The sequence below is a fragment of the Nansenia antarctica genome, assembly GCF_963989245.1.
Source record: "Nansenia antarctica genome assembly, chromosome: 15".
Taxonomy (NCBI): Eukaryota; Metazoa; Chordata; class Actinopteri; order Argentiniformes; family Microstomatidae; genus Nansenia; species Nansenia antarctica.
This window is the reverse complement of record NC_137685.1, coordinates 11,503,904-11,524,961: the sequence shown is the minus strand read 5'-3', so window position 1 is coordinate 11,524,961 and position 21,058 is coordinate 11,503,904. Positions and strand designations below refer to the sequence as shown.

At 44.2% G+C, this 21,058-nt stretch overlaps 1 protein-coding gene and 2 long non-coding RNA genes across 3 annotated transcripts in view; all 3 read left to right on the top strand.

Moving 5' to 3' along the window:
- The first annotated feature begins 7,200 nt into the window (after nucleotides 1-7,200).
- On the top strand, nucleotides 7,201-8,898 carry LOC308170831. Its single transcript, XR_013937803.1, has 3 exons — nucleotides 7,201-7,948; nucleotides 8,144-8,227; nucleotides 8,537-8,898. It is a non-coding gene; the product is annotated as an uncharacterized lncRNA (long non-coding RNA).
- A 309-nt stretch (nucleotides 8,899-9,207) lies between these two features.
- On the top strand, nucleotides 9,208-10,334 carry LOC308171066. Its single transcript, XR_013937818.1, has 4 exons — nucleotides 9,208-9,456; nucleotides 9,539-9,589; nucleotides 9,901-10,070; nucleotides 10,191-10,334. It is a non-coding gene; the product is annotated as an uncharacterized lncRNA (long non-coding RNA).
- Nucleotides 10,335-14,628: 4,294 nt separating this feature from the next.
- Nucleotides 14,629-21,058, top strand: part of LOC308171108 (cohesin subunit SA-3-like) — a gene marked incomplete at both ends in the record, with an annotated part of 18,074 nt that continues 11,644 nt past the window's right edge. The window contains 11 exons of the mRNA XM_080545979.1: nucleotides 14,629-14,654; nucleotides 15,927-16,026; nucleotides 16,472-16,663; nucleotides 17,183-17,279; nucleotides 17,723-17,799; nucleotides 18,198-18,402; nucleotides 18,633-18,784; nucleotides 19,014-19,211; nucleotides 19,774-19,872; nucleotides 20,341-20,420; nucleotides 20,659-20,766. Of these exons, the coding sequence (XP_080402105.1) occupies nucleotides 14,629-14,654; nucleotides 15,927-16,026; nucleotides 16,472-16,663; nucleotides 17,183-17,279; nucleotides 17,723-17,799; nucleotides 18,198-18,402; nucleotides 18,633-18,784; nucleotides 19,014-19,211; nucleotides 19,774-19,872; nucleotides 20,341-20,420; nucleotides 20,659-20,766 (1,334 nt within the window). The remainder of the gene's footprint in view (nucleotides 14,655-15,926; nucleotides 16,027-16,471; nucleotides 16,664-17,182; nucleotides 17,280-17,722; nucleotides 17,800-18,197; nucleotides 18,403-18,632; nucleotides 18,785-19,013; nucleotides 19,212-19,773; nucleotides 19,873-20,340; nucleotides 20,421-20,658; nucleotides 20,767-21,058) is intronic.

The window sequence follows — 21,058 nt, the reverse complement described above, 5'->3', positions numbered from 1 at the left end:
TGTCTGTCTCTCTGTTACTGTCCTGTTGTCTGTCTCTCTGTTGCTCTCCTGTTGTCTGTCTCTCTGTTGCTGTCCTCTCCTGTTGTCTGTCTCTCTGTTGCTGTCCTGTTGTCTGTCTCTCTGTTGCTGTCCTGTTTAGGGGTGGGACGATTAGAAAATGTCATGTCACGATTATCGTGGGCAAAATAATCGCGATCCACGATATTATCGCGAGAATAAAATATATATATATTTATTTTATTTTATTTTTATGCCAATAAAACACACTGTAATCACTTTAACTTAGATTTTGTTGTATTTTTAGGACATTTTAAGTCAGTAATTCAAATTCAGATTCTAGTGGCACATATCTCTGGCCATAATCCGGGTCCTTAAGAAAGAGCAATTCCTTTTCGGCCAATCAGCACCTTTCATTAACGTACCCAAGGAAGTTTAAAGAACGCACTCCCAGTGTTGCCAACTTCCAGAGCCCCTTGGCGACTTAATTAGTCAAAAGCGACCAGTGACAAATCTAACTTCCTTTTCTGGTCATTTGGGGAATTACTGTAAAGCATCTAACATATCCTGTGTTCCACGGTTCACGTTACAACCGAGCTCAGGAGAGACGAGTAGGGATACAGTCTATGGCGAGCGAGGGTTGCCGTCTCCTCTCTCCCTCAACACTCACTACCTCGGCCAGTCTGATAGCAGCCGCGGGGAGCGTACCGTTGTTCCCCGGGTCCTCGCAGGGGGTTCGGGAAATAACCGACGATTGTCATGTGTTTATACAGTATGGATGTTACGTGCCTAATGCCTTTGATGCGCACACTTGCTACTTGCCGCTTTAATAATTGTATTTAGCCTATAGCACAAGTCATGCATTGCATGTAACCTCAAGTGCTGAACAGTATTAAGTAAACCACAATATATTTGCTAAAGCTTAGGAGCGACCGTGCCTTTTGCAGCCATAGACTGTCACTGCCTGGTAATAACAAGGAAGGCCAATGACAGTATCCTGTCTAAAGTTTTTCACCAGCCATGGTGAGTAGGCTAGCATACGTTACCTAGTGACTGACTGACAAGGCTGACTTGACAGTAACGTTACCCGTGCAGGCTGAACAATAGCGCGAGACAAATTCTGTGAGGATATTCAAGCGCGGCTCATGTGAGGAAACGCAATTATATTACAGTAACAGTCGCTAACTTGACTGCAAAAGTAATGTAGCCTAGGCTGAAAAATAGCGCCAGACATTTGTTAAACACAGTTTATTCATAACATACGATTATGACGATTATTCAAATAATTAAAATTATCCACGATTAAGTTATCGCGGGTGTTTTTATCGCGATTAACGATAAAAACGATAATCGTCCCATCCCTAGTCCTGTTGTCTGTCTCTCTGTTGCTGTCCTGTTGTCTGTCTCTCTGTTGCTCTCCTCTCCTGTTGTCTGTCTCTCTGTTGCTCTCCTCTCCTGTTGCCTGTCTCTCTGTTACTGTCCTGTTGTCTGTCTCTCTGTTGCTCTCCTCTCCTGTTGTCTGTCTCTCTGTTGCTCTCCTCTCCTGTTGTCTGTCTCTCTGTTGCTGTCCTGTTGTCTGTCTCTCTGTTGCTGTCCCCCATGTTCGCCTCAGTGCTGCTAGCGACACCCGACCCAGTGCTAACTGCTTCGTGGCTCTCACTCTCAACATTGGTCGTCGCAGATTATAAAAAAAAAAAAAAAAAAATCTTGACCAACGCTATATTTAGTTCGTTTTTCATTTGTTCTTTTCGTTTTTTGGCCCCACTAATGTGGGTCCGCTTAATTTTTGCAGCTTTCTCTTACGAATTTAGCCTAGGCTATGCGTAGCCTACGTCCTGCGTGACTCAGTAACGTAAACTGGTGAGATGAGATGCGCGAGATTTCTTCTCTCGAATCAAACTGGTTATAGAAAACCTGGATTCCACGGGCATAAAGTTGCCTCAGGAATTAATTAAAACTGCCTCGCTGTTTTGTAGGGGGGCCTCAGGATTTTTAAATTTATTTTATTTTTATTTTTTATTTGTTTGTATCCAATGTTAGGTGGCCGCCGTGGCCCCCTAGTGGTGGTGGCCCTAGGCTGCAGCCTAGGTAAGCCTATGCGTTAATCCGCCCATGTGTGTGAGTGTATAATATAGCGATTTAATGTTCGGTCTAATTTTTATTAAACATTATTTGATTATATCAGAATCAAGTGTCGCATATGTTTCACATATGTACAGTATTGTCACAGTTAAATAAAGGCAACGGTACGTGACCTATTCACTGATATTGATGCTGTAGCCTTACCTTTTTATTTTCTTCAAAATTAAAAAATTAAGAATATATTAAATGAATCACAGTTCATGTTATTCTTATCTGTAGTGTAAACATTGGACAATACAAAAAGAAAGTGTCAAAAATGACGTAGAAAATATTCTGCAGACTCCCTAAAACCAAAGTTTGAGTAAACATGTTTGTTGTCTAGCCAACCGCAAACAGCAAAGGTCAAAGTATCACACTGTTCGATGTCGCCTGGGTCAGCTGACGGTAGGGCTGCACGATTAATCGATTTTAAATCGAAATCGCGATTTGAAATGATGCGATTAGCTAATCGCAAAGCCTGCGATTTGCCTGCGATTTTTTTTTTTTTAAACCTTTATTTGACCAGGAAGTCACATTGAGATTAAAACCTCTTTTGGAAATTTGATCAGCACTCATGGAATGCCTCTTGTCCAATCAAATTACTTGGTCTCTTTATGACTTTGAACCCGGCGCTCTCAGAGCGAATTTACTAACGCAGGCATAGGTTGTGTCACGACAGTCAGTCCAATTATTATGAGACTTTGGGCTAACGTAACGGAGACAATTAGACACCACTTGGCTTACTGGACGTATGATAAACGTTAGTATGTTATAATTGCGACAGGTAAGTGTACAATTTCACTATACTAACTGTACCAGCCAAGTGCATGTCGGTGCTGTTAGTCCAGCCTTAAACTTAGCTTAGCTAACTTGTAGTCTTCGAGACGGTAGCTTAGCTTAGCTACTCATGCTAACCCGGCGTTAAAGTACAGACACAGAGTTGACAGTCTCAGCAACCTGCGGGTTGGTGTTTATATAGTATAGCAGGCTTATGGATACATGGAAGTTAACTGTTCTGTTGTCAAACATGAATGTGTCCTGTATGCATAACCTCATACCATTCGTTCATACCAGCCGGCTTTAAAGACCAGAGGTTAGCCTAGCCTAGCCTTGGGCTGAAGTATGTCACAGATTCCTAAGTCAAGGTGACGTGTGTCTGTGCTCCATAGTCAGAGACCACCATTCTATCATTCATCAGTTCGACTGTTGACCGAGTCATCTAGATGTGGTCCTTTCAGTTATAGTCACAGTGTATCCCCAAATGATCATTTTAATAGCTGGATCATTTTAGAAAGTAGCCACCTGTCTAGATGAGATATACAATTCATATCTTTTAAGTTCTCATCCTTGCATTAGAATTAGAGCAGTTAATAGTTTGATGGTATCATGTGGTAATGCTCTCTGAAAATAGGTGATAGACAGATTCATTCAATCACCTGCCAAGTATTTTTTGAAAGTACCTGCCCTTTTCCAAACAGCTTCCAATTAAGCTTTCCTAGATGGTTGTGTGAAACAAACCACCTGAGTCAGGTTAGTAATGCTCCATCACATGTTTTAATCTGAAGCTTGATTTTAAAGCAACCCAACTTTAAAGCAACCCAATGTAAGTTTAGTTCTTTCACTCGTAGCTCGGGCTGTGGGGGTGCTAGAGGAGGGAGCCTCTAAGTCCCCTGAAGACGTACAAACAAACTGCACGTTGATACGACCTTCCTAGCCGGAGATATGGCCACACTTTACAAAAACTCCCTTTTTTTTTTGCTATTTAAAAAATAAATAATCGCAAATTAATCGCAATCGCGATATCTGTCCAAATAATCGCAATTCGATTTTTTCCCCAAATCGTGCAGCCCTAGCTGACGGCCACCGCGTCCAAGCGCACTTTGAAAAATATCCCACCAGAAATTAATGGATATTGGTGTTGAATTATTGATTGATTGATTGAGAATGTTTATTTTGGTCCCCTATACAATTCACAATACAGATATAAGAAAATGTACATACTCACAATTTATAACATCAGGACCAAAAAGGTGTAGGCTGAAGCCGTGGCTTATTGCGCCTACCCTTGTTACATGTATGCATTACGGAGTATTGCTGGGTCTAACTCCCAGTATTAGCATATTGGATAGAAACAACAACCACAACAACAACAACACAGATTTGTGAGGTCCAATCCTGCCCATAGTTGTGCAGTGTGGGCTATAGCCGACAGAAACAACTGTGGTGTGTGTCAATTAGTGCTGTCCCAAACGACTATTTTTCTAACGATTAATCTAGCGATTATTTTATCGATTATTCGGTTAGTCTAACGACTAATTTATCGATAAGTCTAACGATAATTTTTGTACTGTAAAAAAAAAAAAAAAAAAAAAACGTATTTGTCTCCACCTCACTGCTATGTTTAGCCAACTTGAATGCCAACATGGCCATTTAGAAGTCTGTCCATCACCACAACACATAGCTAGCTAACGTTACTCTCGCTGCTATGTTATGATTAGCTAAATTGATGCTAACGTAGCATGCGAGCTACGAGCTAGATAACGTACAGTAGGTGCTCGCACCACAATGACAATAGGCTACCGTAGCTAGCCAGCTACATAGCTAACGTTACTAACACCAGAAGACAAGACATACGAACTGTGGTGAGCTACATTGCTTGTGTAACATTAGCTAGTAGCTATCCATTTTTCACTCATACACTTAATTGTCTCGCCTGGTAAAATAAAGGTTTAAAAAAAAAAAAAAAAAAAATCGCCATTTTGTTTATTTACGACTAACCGACGCATATTACGCTAACCGACGTATTGACGTAGTCGATGACGTCGACGACGTCGAATAATCGTAACAGCCCTAGTGTCAATGAAGGTGAGTGGAAAACACTCAGGACCGTCCATATAGTACAAGATATAAGATACAAGAGATGGAGGGGGGGGGGGCACCATTTAGGGTGCATATAAGAATAGAATATAAAAATATAAGAGGCATGAAAGAAAGAAAGAAAATCGGAGATAAAATTATCGAATTATATACATGTAGTATATAGTAATGAAATCCGCAGAGTTTGTTCAAAAATAGTTTTACATGTTTCCGCTGGGTGAAACCCCTGACCATAAAGACCTTTACAGTGTGAGCTGGCTACTTATATATTGGGCTGTAGGCTATTAAGTGTGTCTCAACGAAAGGTGTGTGTCTTTCCTAAAAGTCAATATGTTATGCTGTAATGTACTTTAGCACTTTCATTGTCATAGTAACACAATGCTAGAGTGGAATAAATCATAGTGAAATTAGTTTTAAACTGTTACTTTAACTTTTGTCTAAATTTATCTGTTGATATTTAGTGATGCATCTGATGTTTGCATTGAGAAAGTGAACAATTAGTTGATTAAAATGTGCTTTAGAAGGCTAGTCTATTGGGTACAAAACATGTATAATACATCAGAGGACCACAGAATGTGTAAGTAATTGACATCATAGGCTAGGATAAGTAGAGGGACTCTGTAGAAGAAAAAAACAAACACTAGCATTGGTAATGGAGCTGGCATAAGGGAGTATCGATGTGTAACCAATGATGGCTGGAGATGGTTATGTGATGTTTATGTGATGTTTATGTGATGTTTATGTGATGTTTATGTGATGTTTATGTGATGTTTATGTGATGGTCATGTGATGCATTTTTCCTGATGTATTATTGACAGAGTCCCTCTGGCAGGAGGACCCAGAGCCAGCCAGGAGCCCAAGTCTGGGGCAGGAGGACCCAGAGCCAACCAGGAGCCCCCCTATAAAGCAGGAGGACCCAGAGCCAACCAGGAGCCCCAGCCTGGGGCAGGAGGACCCAGAGCCAACCAGGAGCCCCAGTCTGGGGCAGGAGGACCCAGAGCCAACCAGGAGCCCCAGCCTGGGGCAGGAGGACCCAGAGCCAACCAGGAGCCCCAGTCTGGGGCAGGAGGACCCAGAGCCAGCCAGGGGCCCCAGTCTGGGGCAGGTGGACCCAGAGCCAACCAGGAGCCCCAGTCTGGGGCAGGTGGACCCAGAGCCAACCAGGAGCCCCAGTCTGGGGCAGGAGGACCCAGAGCCAACCAGGAGCACCCCTATAAAGCAGGAGGATTCAGAGCCCAAACATGTTAAAGAGGAACAGGAGTTCAGGACTAGACAGAATGAAGAGCAGCTTCAAGGGCTGGAGTCTGATACCAAATACTGGCTCCACTCCTCCTGTGTGATAAGTGGTTATACTGACCCGCCTCAGCCCTCACATCTTCACATCCAAACTGTAGCTGAGTACCAGGAAGAAACATCCCGTCCAAAGAAGAAGAGAAGAAGAAGAAGCAGTCAGGGATTCAGGAAACTGAATCTTTGTATTCCTGAGATAAAACTTCATAGCATAGGTTTGTAGTTTCTTTTAGACTGCTGTTACTGCTGTCTGTTGTCATATCAGTTCAATTTGAAAGGCACAGGAAAGAGTGTGTTTAGAATAGGATTTTACACATCTGGCGTTGATTTACTTATTTCTTTCATTCTCTCTCCTTCCCTCCAGACCACCAGCAGCGGTCTCTGCTTGTCTCTGAAGAGGAGGTTCCCCCTGAGCAGCAGCACTGTGAGCAGGAATGGCGCCCCCTTCTGTGGCAAGAGGAACTAGAGCCAATCACCAGGAGACCCAGTGTGAGCCCCAGTCTGGGGCAGGAGGACCCAGGGCTCACCAGGTGCCCCAGTGTGAGCCCCAGTCTGGGGCAGGAGGACCCAGGGCACACCAGGAGCCCCAGTGTGAGCCCCAGTCTGGGGCAGGAGGACCCAGGGCTCACCAGGTGCCCCAGTGTGAGCCCCAGTCTGGGGCAGGAGGACCCAGGGCACACCAGGAGCCCCAGTGTGAGCCCCAGTCTGGGGCAGGAGGACCCAGGGCACACCAGGAGCCCCAGTGTGAGCCCCAGTCTGGGGCAGGAGGACCCAGGGCACACCAGGAGCCCCAGTGTGAGCCCCAGTCTGGGGCAGGAGGACCCAGGGCACACCAGGAGCCCCAGTGTGAGCCCCAGTCTGGGGCAAGAGGACCCAGGGCTCACCAGGAGTTTTTACATTCCATTATGTTTTAGGGAGATGGAACCTTTGTATTTTATGAATTACTAACTCAAAAATCTCAACATTTTAAAAATAACACCACACAGACATTAATAAACACCTAATGGATCAGATTATGTAAAAAAACTCAATTTTGACAAAAATGGAGATAGAACCTTATAATTCTAACGTCACGACATGACACAAGCTTTACTAATACTAACCGTCACTCGCTTGCCTTGGATGTCTATGGTCTTCATGGTGAAGTCCACGCCGATGGTGTTCCCTTGTCTCTCGATAAAGATGCCCGTCTTGAAGCGCTGGACCACACACGTCTTACCCACACCGACATCTCCCACCAACACGATCTTAAACACGAAGTCGTAATTGTCATCTGAGTCCAGTAATGACATGGTCGCTGTGGCTGAAGGGGAGACACCCTAAGTGTTTATAGATGACAGTTACAGGGGGATAATAATAGGTGATCTCTCGCACAAAGCCTGTTTAGTTGTTTGTTTTGAAGAGAAGGGTCCAGCTGCAGACATCAAATCTATCACCCGGAAGCTTGATGGACCATATTTGGTTGGAGTGGTTGGAGCGCGTCATCATACCGCGCCTGCATATTTGCATAGACTACGTCATCGCCTTACGACGATGGAAACCAAATTTTCCCAGCAATGGATTCTACAGTTAGGCCCATATATATTTGGTCACAGACAGAATTTGTGTTATTTTAGCAGGAAACGCTTGCCTCAGGCTGATTCACCAAATGGCTACTATGAAGGTATGTTTTTTTCAAATCATTTATGCAAGAAATGTTTATACTAAGGATAGTTGATTGTTGAAATGACTGGATGAAAAGGTAATGTTGTGGCTTATATGCCTTGTTGTGATTTTAATAGATAGCTGGAACTCAGCCATATGTTTTACGTACCATTTTCTAGCATTGACTAATTTTAGATGCACTTAAATTCTACAGGGAAAAGAGGTTTTCATTGCTGACCTTCATGTAACCGCAACGTGGGTCCAGCCCCACAACTGTGATCCCATGAGCCATTTCCCAGTAAGTCAAATGATTGAGCCGGTATTTGAATAAGATAAACAGCTATGTAGACAACATTGTATCCAGCATTACAATTGGCATGCCCTTCATGGGACATCAGCACATAAGCTGTGTTGGTCCTAATACCTTCTTTTTTTTTTTTTTACTTGATTTCATCAAGGTAAATTAAATGGTTTCCTAACACTAAACCAAAAAAACCACTACATGTATGAGAAAAGACTTCATCAAATTATCATGTAATTCATAATCATGCACACCCCAGTTAAGTGTTGGACAGAAATGATAAATGCAGTACATGGTTTTGAACAGGAACATGCTGATCAGAAGGATGCCCTTATCCTTCCACTGTGGGTTCCAGGCCACTTTGTCCTGTGTGTAAGTGTACTATACCCATATATATATATATATATATACAGAGCATAACTTTATATGCAACATATGACATCCACAGTAGTAGATTATAAAGACATACAATGTAGTTGAGCATTTCTCAGCTTTAACCTTCATATGCCATTTGCTTGTGAGTTTGTGTCTATTGTATTACCCCCAGTGTCCTTTTTGCTTATTGTCCAGAATGCGTTATTCCCTGTAGGTAATGAGGCCACACCAGAAAGACATTTTCTTTCTAGATTCGCAGTATTTCAAAACTCCAAGGGGATTCACCTCTGAAGCCTACAGAACACTATTAAGGTTGCCCCAAATATTTTTTGCTCTGGCAGTCATGTTCCCCTGACCTGCCTATGAACTTTGTCCTGGCGGTCCCCTGACCTGCCTATGATGTTTGTCCTGGCGGTCCCCTGACCTGCCTATAATGTGTGTCCTGGCGGTCCCCTGACCTGTCTAATGTTACTGCCATTTCTAAAGACTTGTGTTCAATCAGGAGGCATTGTGGCAATGCATGCATTATGTACTGATTGTTTGTCCAACATTCAGAAAGGATTGGCTTCCCGAAAGCTGGAGTGGACTTAAATAGACACATTTCCAACACAAGGAAAGAGAGACACTGAGAAATCCTCCTCATTGAACTTTTGCAAATAAGCATGATCGACCGACTTGCATGGTGTGAAGTGGTTCTGAAGCAGCAGTGGTACGAATGTTGTTCCTTTTTTCTCTCCTGTAGGAGGTGTGTACTTCTTTGTTTGACTTAGTTTTATTCTTGGTTGCCCAGGGGTGTTGCTGAGAAAATTGTTGCGGGATCCTGGACAGAGAAGACTGGTCTGGATTTGGAGGTATTGTTTGAATGTTACTATCATATTATAGCTATAGTCATAATTACCTACTATTCTCTAACTGTAACTTTTCTTCGTACAGGGGCTTCCGAGGCAGACCAGTGGCAATGACTGTAGTGTCTTCATGATAATGGTGAGTTATGGTAATGCCACCAAGTGATATGGCACACTTGATTGTTCCTTAAAACCATCAAAAAAAATTGTAAATGTATGTAACAATAACTGACCACCACTTAGATCTGACCAACATTCTGTTTGTGCATTTGCAAATAAAAAGGTGTGCAATAAAAGGTATTAAGGAACATTCATGTGTGCAGACCTCTCATATCACTTTCCTATGGAGTTATCAGCCATGTACATTTCATTGGATGTGTGTGACTACCTTCTCACTGAGTTATAAGCTGTCACATGGTAATCTTGTCTTTGTGTCTTTTCTCATTACAGTATGCCTGGTATTTCGCCATGGAGGCTACCTTTGACTTCAGCATTGTAAGTATTAAGAAAACAAGACACTTCATGACACAGGCAACAGTCCACGCCATTGCAGCTGTAAACTGTGTTTCCAATGAGAAAGCCATGGAAATGTATACATGTGGACCACAGTATGACTTGAGGTAAGCTGGAAACATGAGGAGAGTGCTAATACAATTTCCATGACAGTTTGCAACCACTGATGAATGTGAGTTTCTTAAATTATTTATTAATCACTTCTTTATAACATTTTGTCTCAACAGTGAGAAGCAGCTATAGCGCATCTCACAAGATGCGACTCAATGCGCTTCAATCAAGACATCATTGCTGTTTGCACTTTATCGCAAGTGCTCTTTCAACATTGTCTCTATGGTCTTTCAGCTTCCTTTTCTGTTCTTTGCTCAAAATTTCGACCATATAATGGTGAGATACAAATAAAACTTGAATTGATTTGATCCCTTGTACACTTTTTTTGGCATTTGTGTTGCAACACACCTGTACATTCTGCACTCTACCCTGTTAGGCCCTTATTTTACTCTAGACAGAAGGGTTGTAACACTTGTTATTAATTCCATTTGGTATACCTCATAAACTTTCTTGCATTTCTGGTGTTTGCATTTTACATATTCTAAATATATGCTATCTACATGTCGCACTGGATGGATGCACTAGCAAGGAGCCCTAGTGCTGTTGACTCATCAGAAATATAATGTTTTATTTAGCTCATCAGTGGGCACTCAGCACCATGGACACCTCCAGCCCAACACCTTGCACCACGGTTCCTGCCCTGCTCCATGGATTACAACGTAATAGCAGTGGAGAGTGTGGCTGTAGCTGCATAGCAGTGGAGAGTGTGGCTGTGTAGCTGCATAGCAGTGGAGAGTGTGGCTGTGTAGCTGCATAGCAGTGGAGAGTGTGGGTGTGTCCTACTACCTGTATGGAGGTGGTGAGGGAGGAGGTGTGTCCTACTACCTGTATGGAGATGGTGAGGAGAGGAGAGGACAGGAGAGAGGAGGAGAGGAGAGGACGGGAGAGGAGAGGAGGAGGAGAGGAGAGGACAGGAGAGAGGAGGAGAGGAGAGGACAGGAGAGGAGAGGAGAGGAGGAGGAGAGGACAGGAGAGGAGAGGACAGGAGAGGAGAGAAGAGGACAGGAGAGGAGAGAAGAGGAGAGGAGGAGGAGAGGACAGGAGAGGAGAGGACAGGACAGGAGAGGAGAGGAGAGGAGAGGACAGGAGAGGAGAGGAGAGGAGAGGAGAGAAGAGGACAGGAGGAGGAGAGGACAGGAGAGGAGAGAAGAGGACAGGAGAGGAGAGGAGGAGGAGAGGACAGGAGAGGAGAGGAGAGAAGAGTACAGGAGAGGAGAGGAGGAGGAGAAGACAGGAGAGGAGAGGACAGGAGAGGAGGAGAGGAGAGGACAGGAGAGGAGAGGAGAGAAGAGGACAGGAGAGGAGGAGAGGAGAGGACAGGAGTGAGAGAAGAGGACAGGAGAGGAGAGAAGAGGACAGGAGAGGAGAGGAGAGGAGAGGAGAGGAGGAGGAGGAGAGGACAGGAGAGGAGAGGAGAGGAGAGAAGAGGACAGGAGAGGAGAGAACAGGACAGGAGAGGACAGGACGGGAGAGGAGAGGAATAAATAGCAGTAAATGCAGCAAACAGACAGCTAACTAAAGTACATTTGTTACACAAACGTACCTTTGCTGCCTTGTTGACAATGTCCCGTCCTGTGGCCAAGCCTTGAGCCAGTGCTCTGGCTGCAATGAATGCCCTGGACACCTGAGAGGAGAGAGGGGAGAAAGGGAGAGAGAGAAAGACGAGATCAGCTGCTTGTTGAAAATATGAAATGTGCATTATGAGAACCTGTTGAACAGAATGGTTGGATTCCTCTGAAACACTCTTTTCAAACTGTACCACTGAAGGCCGAGGAGTGATCGCCTATCCCGCAGGTCTTCCAGACATACAGAATCTAACCAAATCCCAACGATAAGGGTTTTCGAAGTCAGTCACTCGCCTGTACACGCAGCTTTCTGGGCCCGTCCCCAAAAGGCTGCAGTTGTTCTGCGTGTTTGCTGACACACTCCAGGTACTCCTCACTGAACTGGTACTGAGGGTTGACCAGAGAGAAGACACGCTGCACCAGCCTTGACCAGAACTCTGATAACACCTCCGTCAGACTCACACTGCCCCCTGTGGCCTGAACTGGTACTGAGGGTTGACCAGAGAGAAGACACGCTGCACCAGCCTTGACCAGAACTCTGATAACACCTCCGTCAGACTCACACTGCCCCCTGTGGCCGGACGCCAGAACCCACACCTTGGAAGGGACATTGATTTGTGTATGGGTGGGTGGGTGACAGCCAGGACCGCACAATTCATGGTTTTACGTTGCTTAAGCACTGAATAGATATACATAGTATATGGACCTACAGTAAATACTAATATGGAATTTAAAAATTCAAACACGCCCCTGGAATATGAACAATTCAATCTTCACTTTTGATTGGGTGGGTAAGATGCACGTTTGGGTGGGTTGAGCCTTGTAGCGACCCCCCCCCCCCGCACTATGTTACACTCATTCTCCCTCACAACCTGGTCCTACACCTACTGCACATAAAATGTACCCAAAATGTCAATGTGCTGATTTTGGAAATTTTAGGATTTGTCTAAATCCTGACATAGGCACATTTACTTGCATATCTCTCAAGAATAATTTAAGATGGAATATTTGCTTCTCTGATGGCCAAATGCCCATTTATAATGTCCACCCAGACAGTGTTGTATTTTCATTCAAAATTGGAAGATGCAACCCTGTCCAATATCCAAAGCTATAGCAAATATTTTGCAGACCAATATTATCAGCCAATACAGACTCAAAATATCTATCTATTGGCTGCACAGAAACTCATGCATTTATCAATAGTTATAATGGTCAATTTTGTTGTTTGTATTCAACATACAGTATTAACATACTCCACATTTGTATACTGGTTGTTAGGACTAACAATGAGGCTTAGGCTACAGGGCAGAATAAGGGGTACCAAAATCCAGATTGCTGTTGTGAGTAAGGTGTATTATGATGATACCCAATGGTAATGGTGCAGTTTTCTAAAAATCAATATTGTAAATGTAGTAGTGTGTTGAGTAGTGTGACACAGTAGTGGCCTGGCCATCTGGAGCACCGGGAGAATTGCCGGTGGGCCGGTCGATCTGCGGGCTGCGTGGCCGGTGGACTGGGGGTCTGCAAAGAAAGACATGGGCCAAAAATAAATAAATAAATAAATAAAAGATATGTGAAATGTGCGACGCAGGCCCACTCCTCCATCTCCCCCAGCGTGGCAGTCCCATTGGTCTATCCTTACATCCACGCAGGCCTGTCTGCCACCCCCACTACAAAACAGACCTGGACTTTCAACTGACACACACACACACACACACACACTTTCAACTGAAAGAACAAACTAGTGTGACATAACTATATTCAAGCTTGACATACAGTAGTACGCCTACCCACACCCACCATGCCAATGGTCAGAGAGCTGGGGGCCTGTGATCCTTTACATTAGGTTACGTTATATAACCATAATGTATGTGTGTGAATGTGGTATGAACGAAGGAGAAGTGTTACTAGTCAAGATCTTGCCATGGGGCTGTGTGTGTGTGTGTGTGTGTTTCTGTCTATCTGTCTGTCTGTCTGTCTGTGAAAACAGATGCAACCACCCCCTAGGCATTCTGTGCCTGATTTGTAATCCACACCAGTGTTCAGGCCAAATCTATGAAGTAAGCATTTACAGCATTTACATTTTTGTCATTTAGCAGACACCTTTATCCAAAGTGACTTACAACAAATACATTTGTCCAAGTAAGTGAAAAAGATTATTTTTTTTGTAGTAGTAGTAGTATCTTCATTAGGCTAATATCAGATAGACACAGAAATTGAGTAGAGGAAATATTTAGGCCTTTGAAATAGAATATTGCAATACTCCGGTGTGACAGAATTTGTGAACATACTGTAGATATCTTTACTCACTTAATGTATCTATTAATTTATTATTATATGGCATATTTTTATGACGGTATGGGATGAAGCTGCCACTCGCATTGATTTAGCAAGTAAGTCATTGCGGCTTTTTTTCATTGCTGTCTCTCAGGCTTCAAATCTTGGGGGCGATGTTTAGTTACTATGCAGAAAACTAACAACTGACCAATCATAATGACATTACAAATATTTAGCCAATCAACATTTAGCCAATCAGCGTCTGAACCAGCGCTCTTAAATACGGATCTTCCCGCCTCTAAAACCATTGTCTCTCTGTCAACCTGAGGAAGAACTCAATTCACGGAGGTCAACAACATCAAGTAGTAATTTCGCAGGTAGGTCGCTAAACAAACGTTTAAAAGCAACGTTTTTAAAGTATTACTATTATTACGAAGAAAATCAACATTTCCACTTGTTCAGTTTGAAGATAACTCAAGTTCGCAGCTAAACGTTTAGCTAGCTAGCTGAAGCATGTGTTAGTGTGTTGGCTAGCTGCGACCAGCGAGGTAACCGCGGTTACCTTAGATTAGAGGTTTGATAGTTAACCAAAGCGTCTAAACATATAGCTAACTAAGTCTTATTTACTTTCATTTCCACAGTGCTTATCTAACGTTTCTAATGTCTGTTATGTTCAGTTAAATTGAAGTTCGCTGCTGACCCGCCAACGAACATGGACGATGAATCAAGCCTTGACAGGTGAGGTAACCTGAGGTAACCTGTAGACAGGCAGTGATGTGAATAACGGCGTTATTTTTTTACAGTAACGGGTAATCTAATGAATTACTATTTCCATCGTTACAACGCCGTTATCGTTACCGGTAATTCAATGCGGCGCGTTACTACTGAAGCTTCTCATTGTCATCCGACCTCAGTCACAGCTGCAAAGGTGCTTTGGTTTGTTGGGGGAGGGGGGAGACAATCGCTTAAGTGATCATGATTGGCTATGGTAGAGTTAAGTGATCCTGATTGGCTATGGTAGAGTTAAGTGATCATGATTGGCTATGGTAGAGAACATGTCATGGTAAGCCAACCATAGTTCAGTGTCAACACTTCATATGTAGGGTGTTCACACATATAATTTTGCTTTCACTTTAGATTAAAATAAATATGTCCATCTCACAGAGAATTTCATGAGAAAAACAATGGTCCAAACCCCATGGTTCTATCATGTACGGTTCAAAAGTTATCAAGGTTTACCTCTTTACATACACATGTGAATTCCAGGAACATTTCATGGTAAGCCAACCATAGTTCAGTGTCAACACTTCATATTGGCTAGGATGTTAGATGACTGGGTTGGCTGGATGAATGAATGCATGCATGGATGGATGAGTGTTAGGAAGGAGTGTACGGATGGATAAATGAATGAATGAATGAATGTTTAGGAGCTAAAGTTGGATTTGTCCAAGAAATTAACGTCTTATTTTTTCAGTACTACTTTAAAAGCACTTCATATTGTTTACTGTTTACTTTTGTTGTGTTGAAAAAACTTGAAGTTACAGTCTGTCTACCAGTTGTCTGAAGTTGTGTGACAGTTTGATTTATTTAATTTACACTACAAAGATTTAAAAGCACTTCATATTGTTAAATGTTTACTTTAAAAAGTAACGCAATAGTTACTTTCCCTAGTAACTAGTTACTTTTATAATGAAGTAATTCAGTTACTAACTCAGTTACTTTTGGGGATAAGTAACTAGTAACTATAACTAATTACTTTGATAAAGTAACGTGCCCAACACTGTAGACAGGTGAGGTAACCTGTGGTAACCTGTAGACAGGTGAGGTAACCTGTGATAACCTGTAGACAGGTGAGGTAACCTGTAGACAGGTGAGGTAACCCTGTCAGGATGTTCATTTCCCAGTGTACAGGCAGGCACAGTGGGTAAAATATAAATAATAAAAGGCATAGAATGTTTTTTTGTTTTTTTTCGACCTATCTGTTCCTAAACTCCTTCCCATTCTGTGCAGTCTTGAGGAGATGGAGGACATATCTGACTCTGGCAGCGACTTTGAGGTCGAGCTGAAAGCCATGAAGCGGAAAAAACAGACCACTGCACTTGGACCTCAGGTCAGGCCAGCAGACACACACACACACACACACACACACACATTAGTCAAGTCAACTAATCACATATAGGTTCAACTGTTGTTCCCTCAGATATCTTACTAATAAACGTTGTCTATAGCAAAACAGCATTCAGTTCAAGTAGTTAATTTTCGAAATGCTGCACCTTAATAGATTTTTTTATTGAAAGTGTGAATGAGAATATTTATTTTGATTGACTTTTCAGTAAATTATACCTTTTTAATAGTAGATTGCAGCTGGTTGCAGCTGTATTGACAGACTTTTTTTATTTAAGAAAGAAAGACCCATAGTTTGTTCTGTAAACCAAACAATTTTCTTTTTTTGGGTTTCTTTTTAAGTCGTTGTACCGGAAACATACCGAACCATGACTTAAAAACCGAGGTACGTACTGAACCATGATTTTTGTGTACCGTTACACCCTTACCAGCCACCCAAGAGACCAAGGCGTAAAGCTGCATCCCAGCCTGGCCCCAGCTCCCCAGCCCGCCCGCCCCAGCCCCCACAGCCCTCCCTGGGGACGTCCAGGCGAGGCGACCCCAGGCGGGAGAGGGACGGGGACCAGAACATCAGTGCGGGGGATATGTATGAGGCCATCCGGTCTGGGAAGAGTGCAATGGTGGTGAGAGAGGGAGGGAGGGAAGGAGTGAGGGATTGAAGCTGGGGTGGATAGAGAGAGAGAGAGGGAGGGAAGGAGGGAGGGAGGGAAGGAGTGAGGGATTGAAGCTGGGGTGGATATATAGAGAGAGAGAGAGAGAGAGGGAGGGAAGGAAGAAGGAGTGAGGGATTGAAGCTGGGGTGGGGGGAGAGAGAGAGAGAGAGAGAGAGAGAGAGAGAGAGAGAGAGAGAGAGAGAGAGAGAGAGAGGCGATGAGTGATGATGGGGAAACAAGGCCTTTAAAGCCCACAATGGAGGTGATTATCATGCACTGTCAGTAGCTGACTGATCCAACCCTACGTTGTCCCCTTTGATGTAGAGAGGAAGGAACGCTGCCATTGGGTCACACAGTCAATGATTGACAGCCCATGTCCGTCCCACCCATTGTTGTGTTCTGAAGCTCTGTTTCCCCTGTCATAAGGATGACACCTCCGACCTTGAATACCGTTCCCTGATTCGCTGTGTCCTCTATGTCAATCTCCAGACGGTGGTGGACGAGTGGCTGGCCAGCTACAAGAAGGACCGGGAGGCGGGACAACTAGAGCTCATCAACTTCATCGTGCGGTGCTGCGGCTGCAAAGGTCAGGGGTCGGCCAGAGTGTCTGAGAGATGGAGAGGCCAGGGGGGTGATTGGGGTCAGAGTTCACAAGATTATCTTTTGACCTGGTCCCAGGAAAGGCATCGATCAGCACTACAAGCCATTGATTACTAAGCTGGGCTAACAATGCTAGCATCAGGTAGCCTCTGTGGTGTCTGTGTCTGTCGATACCAGTCCACTATAAGGAGGAGTTAACGGGTGGCTGAAGAAAGCCAGGGCCCAGGGTTTTCTTACTGGTAGCAGAGGGGGTTTAAAATATTCAAAATAGATAATAAAAAAAGAAAATAGTTGACATACCTGTATATTTTAGAGTGTTGTTGTGAGTAGTGTCTTATGTTCATGTCGTCTTGTCCAATACAAGTATGTGATTGAAAAGGAACAGACTGCAGGGAAGTGTCTGTCATCTTAGATCCTCCCTCTCTGCAGGTGTGGTCAGCAGGGCCATGTTTGACAACGATCAGTACCCAGAGATCATCGGCACTCTCACCAAAGAGTTCAACGAGGTGAAGGAACATGGGGGGTGGGGGGTATTCATCAACCTCGCTAAAGGAAAATCCAGGCTTATTAAGTTCTCTACTGTAAATAAACATGTAAAAATGCTCCTTCTTCTAGCATTGTGACTGCTTGTTTTTCTTATGATGACTGATAGACGATTCACTTGTTTAGACAAATTGTACTCGTTGTAAATCACTTTGGATAAAGGCATCTGCTAAATGTCTAAAATCAAATGTAATTGTACAATATTCTGTGTGTGTGTGTGTGTAAATATACATTTTACAAGTGAAAGTGACTAGGTAGCTGTGCTGATATTGTGAATATCGGAAACGGCTGGGAATGCTTCTTCTCGGCCGGCTCACAATGCTCGATCTGACCAGCCTGTCGTACGCCCGTCTGCCGTCAGGAGTCTGTGCACTACCCCCTGAGCTCCCCTGGCCCCCAGTGGAGGACCTTCAGGGCCGGGCTGTGTGAGTTTGTGCGCGTGTTGGTGCGCTCCTGTCAGCACAGCCTGCTGTACGACGACTACCTCTTCTCCTCCCTGCTGGCTCTGCTCACGGGGCTGTCCGACTCGCAGGTCCGCGCCTTCAGGCACACCAGCACCCTCCTCGGTGAGCCTCAGGAGCGCACACACACACACACGCACACACACACACACACACTTTAATGAAGTGTGTTATACGCACACACACACACACACACACACACACTTTAATGAAGTGTGTCATACGGACACACACACACTTTCACTCACCTTCTTTCGCCACACACATACAGTAGCACATACAGTACATGCGGTGTGTGAGCATGGTTATGAGTATGTCACCCCTCACCCCCCCAGCGATGAAGCTGATGACGGGGGTGGTGGAGGTGGCGGTGGTGGTCTCTACCCAGATGAAGACCAGCCAGCGCCGCTACGACGTCGAGCAGAGCAAGAGGGCCGAGGACAGGGCCGAGGAGAGGCTGGAGGAGCTACAGGCGACCATCAGAGAGGTACAATACGCCCACACACACACACAGACACACAGTCATAGGGAATCCCTTTTTAGGGATTTGAGCTGAGTGTGAAAATCCATCTGTTCTGTTCTGTGCCTCCTCTTGCCAATTATGTAGGTAAAGGAAACACATTTTGTTAACGCCTCATGACTTAACATGCCAAAATCTCAACGTGTGAGTGTGCCTGTGCGTGCGTGCGTGTGTGTGTGTGTGTGTGTGTGTGTAGCTGCAGGAGCATATTGGGGAGCTGTCGGCGATAATGAACAGTACCTTCAACGGTGTGTTTGTGCACCGTTACCGGGACTGCGTGCCAGAGATCCGAGCCGCGTGTATCGAGGAGATGGGAGTGTGGATGAGGGAGGACCCCGAGGACTTCCTCAACGACGGTTACCTCAAATACCTGGGCTGGACCCTGAATGACAAGGTTTCAACACACACACACACACACTGACACCTAACCCTTTTTTCAAACAAAGGCTAGCTCATAAAGTTCATTATGGCTCGCCCCTCACACATAGACCTAGACCTAGTAAGGTTCATTTACACATCTACTGATGAAAAAGCCCAACTACTCTTTAGGGGGTCGATGATGATGATGTTTATTTACAAATTTGAGCTTTTCAAAAAATGCCGGTTGAGAGAGGACGCTGGCGTTGCTTGTTCGCCGCTTCTCCGCCCGAAATCTAGGTGTAATTGCAGAGTAGATTGTCCTACAAAGAAACTTAGATTTAGATTTAGTAATCTAAAAATGTATTAGACCCCTATACTTTCTTTTATTTATTTTTGGTTTCTTTCTATTATTACTACTCGATCTTTTCAGCGTCTTTGAGTGTCTAGAAAAGCGCTATATAAGTCTAATGTATTATTATTATTATTATTATTATTATTAGACAGTAGACCTATTTCTGATCGCGCGTGTGTGTGTGTGTGTGTGTGTGTGTGTGTGTGTGTGTGTGTGTGTGTGTGTGTGTGTGTGTGTCCTGCAGCAAAGCTCAGTGCGTCTGCAGTGTGTGCTTGCCCTGCAGCGTCTCTACCAGGAGAAGGACTTCATTGGGCGCCTGGAGCTGTTCACCAACAGGTTCAAAGTATGTCTCGTTCAAAAGACCTTTATGTACACTTTCTTTCTGTGCTGTTCTCTTTCTCTGGGTCTCTCTCTCTTTTTCTCTCTCTCTCTTTTTCTCTCTCTCTGGGTCTCTCTCTTTCTCTGGGTCTCTTTCTTTCTCTGTCTTTCTCTCTCTCTCTCTCTCTCTCTCTCTCTTTGGGTGTCTCTCTTTCTCTGGGTCTCTCTCTTTCTTTCTCTCTGAATTTTCATTATTTTTCTCTGATTATTTATCAAGAATAGGTGACTAGTAATCTCTTCACAAGCAAATGAGAAATGGCTTCACATAAACCTTTTAAGCCCCATGTGTTGCCTGAGATAAGTTTGGGTTTACTCTTGGGCTTAGTGGAATTGCTCCTTCCCTTTGTGTGTGTGTGTGTGTGTGTGTGTGTGTGTGTGTGTGTGTGTGTGTGTGTGTGTGTGTGTGTGTGTGTGTGTGTGTGTGTGTGTGTAGAATAGGATAGTCAGCATGGTGTTGGACAAGGACCCAGGCGTGGCGATGAAAACCATCCAGCTGCTGCTGCTCATCCAACAGTGAGTGTGTGCGCGCGCGCGTGTGTGTGTGTGCGTGCGTGCGTGTGTGCGTGCGCGCGCGTGTGTGCATGTGAACGTAAGCAAATATGTCCTGGTATGGGAATTTCTTGGTTGTTTGTTTGTGTGTATGTGCATGGCTGCTGACCTGTTATGTGTGTGTGTGTGTGTGTTTGTGTGTGTGTGTGTGTGTGTGTGTGTGTGTGTGTGTGTGTGTGTGTGTGTGTGTGTGTGTGTGTAGGGGGACAGAGGAGGGGCTGACAGATGAGGAGAGAAACAATGTGTACCCTCTGGTGTTTGCTTGTCACCGAGGCCTGGCGTCAGCTGCTGGAACCTTCCTCTACCACAAGTACACCTCTCTGTTTTCTCTCTACAACCCTCCTGTACCACAAGTACACCTCTCTGTATTCTCTACAACCTTCCTTCAGTCATACCTCCATCCCTCTCTACTTGTTTTTAAATATATATTCTTTTACTCTACCTCTACCATAGTACATCATGATCACTCCATCCTTCAATTGTCTATCGATATCTCTTGTATCTATTTGAATATCTCCAGTGTATTGGAATATTGTGTGTGTGTGTGTGTGTGTGTGTGTGTGTGTGTGTGTGTGTGTGTGTGTGTGCGCGCGCGTGTGTGC